This window comes from Corylus avellana, chromosome ca6 (assembly GCF_901000735.1).
Source record: "Corylus avellana chromosome ca6, CavTom2PMs-1.0".
In the NCBI taxonomy this organism is placed as follows: domain Eukaryota; kingdom Viridiplantae; phylum Streptophyta; class Magnoliopsida; order Fagales; family Betulaceae; genus Corylus; species Corylus avellana.
Window position 1 is genome coordinate 18004328 of NC_081546.1, and position 7659 is coordinate 18011986.

Below are 7659 nucleotides of genomic sequence, written 5' to 3' on the forward strand. Positions count from 1 at the left end.
ATAAAATAAAATATAAAGGAAAAGAATAAACCCGAAACTTGAACTTGAAGAGCCTTCAATTCTTCTCATTGGAATTGTATGTCTATTCTATAAGCTTAAGGGTCTATTTATAGGCCTTAGGAACACTTTAGAAACCCTAAAAATTGTAGCTTTTGCGTTCTAGTTTGCCTAGGGTTTTGCAGGGGTGAAAAAGAGCACTTTCCGGAATAAGGCGCTGGTCCCTTGCTCTTCACGCACGGGTGCGCTCGATCGCAGCCCGTGTGCGCTCGATCGTAGGTCTGCAATCGAGCCTCCTCTTGTGTGCACGAGCGCAAGCCTGTGCTAGTTTGAAATTTCTCTGGTACTGCGCTCGAGCGCAAATCCCCTGTGAGAACCTCCAGTTTTTTCCAAATTTGCTTTTTAAGCCCTAGACTTCTAGAAATGCTTTCTTTTCTTCCAAAAGCCTACAAAAACACAGAAAACACATAAGAGAACTAAAATAGCACAAACTAACAAAACTAAGGAATTAACAAATATAAGTTAATGGCTAAAATATGAATATTTTGGCACTTAACACACCCCTAAACTTACATATTGCTAATCCCTTAACAATACAAAACTAAAAACAAAATGGAAAACATAAAGCAAAAAGATAAATCCATCTTTCGTGGGATATACGGTTGCATTTAGCATATGCAACAAGCCTTTTAAACCCCTAAGAATTTCCTAGTGGACGAGTGAAGTCTCGTGAGGGTTTTCTAGGAATGTTACCCACAAACATTATGCACAAGTTCATGTTATCCAAAAATTGAAGTATCACTCAAGACCATGATTTTCATTCATTGGCAAGCTTAAAAAAAAATAAACTCCATCTTCACAATGAATTGGAATTTTAAAGTCTAATTACTTACGAAAGCCAGGCTAAGGCATCACAAATTTGAAACAGTGTAAAGTGAACTAGCATAAAAATATGAAGCTTCCAATTAATTCCAATATTTAATGTCTCAATGTCTCTAAGTTTAACGTCCTCAGCCATACAGTTGTCCTCCTCTCACTGTTGCCCTGAAGAAGATGCTTCTGAAGGTGGTGGCAATCAGCTTAGAATGGACCGCATCATTACTTCTAGGTTTGCTAATCTTTGGTCTATGAGGAATTTCTCCTCTCGAGCCTCCAGTCTTTGATCTGCCAGCTAAGACCGGAGTTCTGCCATTTCTTCACTGATGGAACAATATTGTGCAGCACCCATAGTGACAGTCTCCTCTTCTTCTTCCGCTTCCTGCTCAGCTACAGGTTCATCTTCTTCCATAGGCTCTTCCTCAAACTCTTCTACCTCGACTGCTGGTGCTGGAGGCCCCTTTGGCATGTGTGAACAACTTTGATTCCATTGTCTTATGCCAAACCGCGGGGTCTTAGTGACTGGTCCATCTGCTGAGGTGCCCTTTTTCTGAAGTATGTGAGTGAGTAAAAATGGAAAGGGCAGCCCCCACTAGTTGGTATTCTCTGCTCCCTCCTAAATGCACTCCACTCCAGAACTTGTGAATTTGGCTCCAAATAATCGCAGGAATGGAACATCAAAAACCTTTATGAAAGGCGTAAAGTGTTTGGAGGAATAGATCTCTTGCCTTAGAGTTTTTTGTCCCAAGGGAAAGGCATTACGATGCAGAATAGAGTCCACAAGCTAGAGTTGTGGAGGCATCTTGGCCCTGCTGCCAGCATTATTATGCTTATCCGCAAACTGCCCCTCACACATGTCCGTAATTTTTTCTGCAACATAGAACCTGGGAGGTTGTGCCTCAAATGGTGCTTCCTCTGGAGGGTGCTCATCATTGCACTTTAGAGCAGTGGCAATGTCAACTGAAGTCAGCTCAATATCCTTGCCTTGAACTGTTGAGAACATAATACCCGGCCTGGTGCAGTCGAAACTGAGATGCTCATAGAACTGTGTGATCAATTTCTTGTAGCCAGTGGAGGTGACGGGCTTGAACATTCTCTTCAACCTACGGCGTTTGAATTCTTCAACCGCCTAGCTAGTAGCTTCAAGGTGTTGGAAGTCTTCTCGAATTCCAAATGTTGTCTCAAAAAGAAGCTCCCTCTACTCAAAAGTGGGTCGGGAGGGGGTGGCTGGAGTTTCAGAGACCAGAGAGGACGAAGCTCGAGCACAATCATACATATCTCAGAGTTTTAGCCCTGAAATAAATGTGTCGGTGAGAAATGCTCAAATCTTTTTGGTAAAGGGGTCCTTGTCATATTTATTAGGGATAAACTCCTTAAATATCATGGGATTGGATAAGTCTTTTAAACTTCAAAATCTTTCGATCTAAACTCATAAACTTTTAATTGCAGTCAATTTGAATCATTCTGTTAGATTTTAAACGTTAAAAGTGAGATAATGACATTTATACCCTTGACTTTTTTTATAAAATTCTAAATTTATCCTTAATTCCAAATTAAAATAAATAAATAACAAATAAATAAAATGAAAATCAGGGATATTTTGATCTTTTTAGGAAATTTTCGTTAGAAGTTAACAGCTAAATCTGATGGAGGGATTCAAATTGAGAGGTTTTGAAGTTTGGGGGCTTGTCAAATCACGTGGTAATTCATGGATTTAAAGTGAAGTTAACCCTATTTATTATTTATACATGATAGTTTACAAACTTAGGACTTTTTTTGAAAAATTTACAAAAAGAAGAAGGGATTCCGACGAGAAAAATTAAAAATTATATTTTTATCTCATTTTGTTGAAGTGATACTGTCAATAAGTTTTTCGATTATCCATTGTTAAAAACATATAAAAAAAATTTCAAGAGTTGATTCATCATCGTACATCAACAAAGTGAGATATATAAAAGTGTAGCGTATGTATAACATTACTCATTCCGGTGAGAGAAAAAAGAAAAGAACAACCGACATAGATTACGATCCAAGCCTCTACTTTGCAAAAGTTCTTTATTACTTTTGCCTATTACAATTGGATACAATTTTTCTCCAAAATAGGTTAAAGATTTTTTTTTTATCCATTTTTTTAAACTAACATATATTCTTAAAGTATGTGATTCTCACCGTCACATGCATTTTTAATAGAATATGTGACAATTATATGTTATAATTAAGAACAAATATCAATTTAATAAATTAAGCAAATACTTAAAAAAAAAAAAAAAAAAAAAAAATCTTAAAACTTAAAACTTTGACCATTACAAATGAAGTGCACCAATATTTTGGCAAATTTAATCGAGCAGCCATGTTGAGAATATTGTAGCCAAATATAACCAAAAAGAAAGAAGGAAAATAGATGTGAATAATGTTGAGGAGGCAAGGGTGCGTCTCCATCAAAATGCATGAGTGCGACATAACACGATGGTGCAACAACTAGCTACCTTTTCTTATAGCTATTAATCTTGTCACGGCTCTTTGAGATAAGGGAATACCATTAATTGACCCATCGTATCGTATCATATCATACAATGGAAGACAATACATTGCTTCAAGCTCAAACAAATATATATGGTGATGTACTTGGAAGCATCAGCCTAACTGGCCCAATTGCTGCCTTTCTTATAAGCAAATTTCAAAAGCTACTTTGATGATGGTGAAATAACTAAATTTTATTTTTAAATTGGGTGCAATTAGTTTCTCTAATTAATTATATTGAATTGATGTATGCTTAAAATGCATGTGATTTAAACTCCAAAGAGTACTGCCGCATAATTATCAACAGTAACATTGTTTGACAAAGGTTAAGGATTCCTTTAATATAGAAGGATTAGAGGCAAATATGGGCATAGGCCAGAGCAATACCAAGTTCCTTAAACAACATCCTCAATGATAATTTGGAATAGAGAAGTCCATCATCAATTGTATTCTTCAAATAACGAAGAACATGCTTTGTAGCAAACTAATGAGAAGTGGAAGGACTCTGCATATATAGGCACTATTGGTTAACTGAAAAATATCATGTGTGTTGGAGCGTTTTCAGGTCCAAACATTTATTGCCTAGCGATATTCTTGATAGCCAAGCTGTGAAGGGACTCCCATACGATAATGAGGTTTCTATAAAACAAAAACAAGGTTAGACGGTCTTCAGTTGAAGTCGAAGATTCTCCAATACTTATCTTAGCATATTTATTTTTGGATAAGAAAGATAATGAAAATCCGCCTCTAGTTATCCATAAATTAGTGTGTTGTGTGAGGTATGTGAGAAGTGAGAGGGAGTGAAGGCCGACAAAGAGAGAGAAATGTGAGAGAGTGAGAGATGTGCGGGAGAGAGAGACGTGTGTGAGGAGAAAACAAATCCAGAGAAAACCCCTTCTCCTTCTTCTTTCCTCATTTTATTCAAAGATCCAACAAAAGTGGACACATGTTATTCAATGAATAGATGATAGCATAATGTAAATAAGTATAAAAAGAATGGGGCTCACTATGGGAGATTTTCTCCCCAACAATGTGTGTGTTGGGATCTTGTATATCATATGCACAGTGGAATCATCCCAATGATCGACTTCAAGAGAATATGGAAAGATCATGCCATGGAGAGTAAAAGACAAGAGAAGCACTCTTAGAAAAATGGCTACTCCTTGGCTAGACAAAATCTTTTCCTTCTTGTTTCTCTCACTATACAGCTATCTCTAGGATTTCCAAAGCTTTGGAATCTTTTCCTCAATGACCGAAGATAACCAAGAGAGTAGGCTCACAAGAATACTCAATGTTATACTCAATGTTGTCTGCATCCAATGCCTACAAGCTCCTCTCGGCTAAGTTAGGGAGAAAACCCTAGCCTCTTGTCTTGGAGAAACATGGCTAGGAGTCGACTATAGTTTTATCCCTAAAAACAAAAATGTTGGTGGCTGTAAATGGGTATTCCACATCAAACATCATGCTAAAACCTCGATTGAGCGTTACATAGTCTACTTTGTTGTTGAAAGGCTATCATCAACAACAAGGCCCAGATTTTTCAGAAACTTTTAGCCTCGTTGTCAAACCCACTACCGTTCGCTCAATTCTCTCCATTGTCATCTCTTCTAGTTGGTGCTTACGTCAAATTGATATTCAAAATGCATTTCTTTATGGTTTTCTAGAAGAGGACATTTACATGGTTCAACCTCTAGATTTCCTCATCCACAATTTTCGAATCATGTCTGTTGTCTACATAAATCATTGTATGGCCTTAAACAAACGTCGAGCATGGTTTTCCTGACTTAGCACTTGTCTCTATACACTCTGTTTTATTGGCTCCAAAGCATATTCCTCTTTATTAATTTTTTGCCAAGGATCCTCAATTATCTATTTCCTTATTTATGTTGACGACATTATCGTGACCGATTCATATCCTATGGCCGTTGAGTCACTCATCAAGTTACTTAATACTGACTTTACAATAAAGGACCTTAGCTATTTCATTTTCTTTCTTGGGGTCGAAACTCTCTGTCTCTAACCATTTATTTCTCACATAGAGGAAGTACATTGTGGATTTACTCAAAAGAAGTAATATGGCTCTTGCCAAATCAGCAATCACTCCCATGGCTACAGCAAATCGTATAGATTGTATCATTATTTTCTTACCTTTGTATTTGGTGTATATTAGAAATGGGTCTTGGGCTTAACTCAACCCAAAAGCTAGCTTAAGAGTTGAGGTTTCCTCTCATCTTATAAATGGCCTATCTCCCTTAATACCCAAGCAATGTGGGACTTCCAACACGCCCCCTCACGTGTGGCTGGAGGACATCCAAGCCAACATGTGCGACAATAGGAGACGGTGGGCCACAACCAATTGAACTTGGCTCTGATACCATATTAGAAATGGGTCTTGGGCTTAACTCAACCCAAAAGCTAGCTTAAGAGTTGAGGTTTCCTCTCATCTTATAAATGGCCTATCTCCCTTAATACCCAAGCAATGTGGGACTTCCAACAGTGTAAACCCACGCAAAAAAAAAAAAAACAAAAACAAAAACCACCGAAGGAGGAAGTGTGGAAAATACAAACCATTCAGTTGTTGATATTTTTCTGATTGTCGATAGACAGCTGCTGGCATAAGGTTTATTACATCAACTCTTGACACTAATTGAGAGGGTGTAGGTGAACCAGAAGACCATTCTCTGGAATAGGTGATGGATTGTATATAAACTTTGCATTCGGATTTACTTTCTCCAATTTGAATTTGGTCACCACATTATGCATGAATGTGAGAATTTCCAATCGTGCGTATTCCTTTCCAGGGCACATTCGAGGTCCTCCTCCAAATGGTACAAAAGTGTACGGTGCAGGCCCCCTCCCTTCAAATCTTGAAGGATCGAACTTCTCTGGTTCAGGGAAATATTCTGGAATTTTGTTTGTTGAATTTACAGTCCAGTATGTCTGCAAGAAAACTGATTCACAAAAGTAAATCTCAAGCCGGTTCTAGTTCAGTTTCTAGAGACGGAACCAGGGGGCGGGGGCAATAGCCTCATTCATGAGAAATCCGGATTCTGTCCTAGTTAGCTTGTATTTGCATAATTGTTACATACCTTTCATCCCTTTGGAATTGTAACACCCGCATAACTAAAGTCAGCTGTGACCTCTCTGAATCCTCCTTGAGCAGGAGATGCTAACCTCATTGCTTCGCATGGCACATTCCAAGAATACTTCATCTTCTGAATGTCTTCCCAATTCAACAATTCATCTTCACCTTTGGACTTTGCAATCTGCAATTGTTCTGTGTCAACCAAACAAACCACTTTCATATCAAATTCAAAAATATGTTTTATTGTGTCTGATCTGGTTATTAAAATATGAATTAAATGATTAAATTTACAATTTTTTGTCTTTATGTAGGATAAGTTGTAGTTTAACATGGTATTAAAATAAAGGTCTTGAATTTGAACTTTATCTCCGTAATTCACATCAAATTTCACTTAAATATTCTACATGTTAAGTGTCACTTGTTGAGAGTAGATTTGAGCCTAAAAAAACACACAAATGTCTATGAAATTGTTTCTACTCTTGTACCACATTCAGTGGTTTGTATCATCGATACTTGTTGCGACAAAATAATTCAAAGATCACAAAATAATAAATAACATAATCACACAAAATACCAAAATTTATGTAGTTTGGCTTAACGAGCTTACATCTATAGATGAAGATGATCTAGATGAAATTAACTATCAAAATGATAGAGTATAAAGAGTATTACAAAGAAAACTACTTAAATCCAAAAGATCCGGTTCACCCAATTCTCACTATCGCGCAAAAAAGAGTTAAAGAAAGAGAAAACTTCTCTTATCTCCTTGGCCTTTCCGTACTCCAAAACTGAGAGAATACAAGTGAGACAAATGAAGCAAAACGGGTGTATCAAATCTCTCACAAAGCCACTCTTCTTCATTGAAGGACCAAATGGTTGTCTTCAATAATTAAAGGTGTTGTTCTTTCAAAGCTTCTACAAAGAAGCTAAAGAAAAAAAATGAGACAACAAAAATCAACAAGAATGGGGCCACACTTGACTTGTGGAAAGCAAGCCACCACACGACAATACTTTTAAGGATTTACAATGTGGTTGTTAACAGAGTGGTTACAAAGATAGCAAGTGATAATGATTACACATTTGTGGATCATCTCTTATCCCTTTTTGAGGTTAAAGATAACAAGTGGTTAATATATTTAACACTTTTTTAACATAATCCTGAATTAAATGATTAAAATTAT

The 7659-nt window shown here is 36.9% G+C and overlaps 1 protein-coding gene and 1 pseudogene across 1 annotated transcript in view; one reads left to right on the forward strand and one right to left on the reverse strand.

The window, feature by feature from the left end:
• LOC132185274 (uncharacterized) overlaps nucleotides 1–1160 on the forward strand; it is a 4375-nt gene extending 3215 nt beyond the window's left edge. Inside the window, exon 4 of the mRNA XM_059599069.1 lies at nucleotides 1020–1160. Within this exon, the coding sequence (XP_059455052.1) occupies nucleotides 1020–1160 (141 nt within the window). The remainder of the gene's footprint in view (nucleotides 1–1019) is intronic.
• Nucleotides 1161–6036: 4876 nt separating this feature from the next.
• The window catches only part of LOC132185275 (beta-amyrin 6-beta-monooxygenase-like), a 6164-nt pseudogene continuing 4541 nt past the window's right edge, over nucleotides 6037–7659 (reverse strand).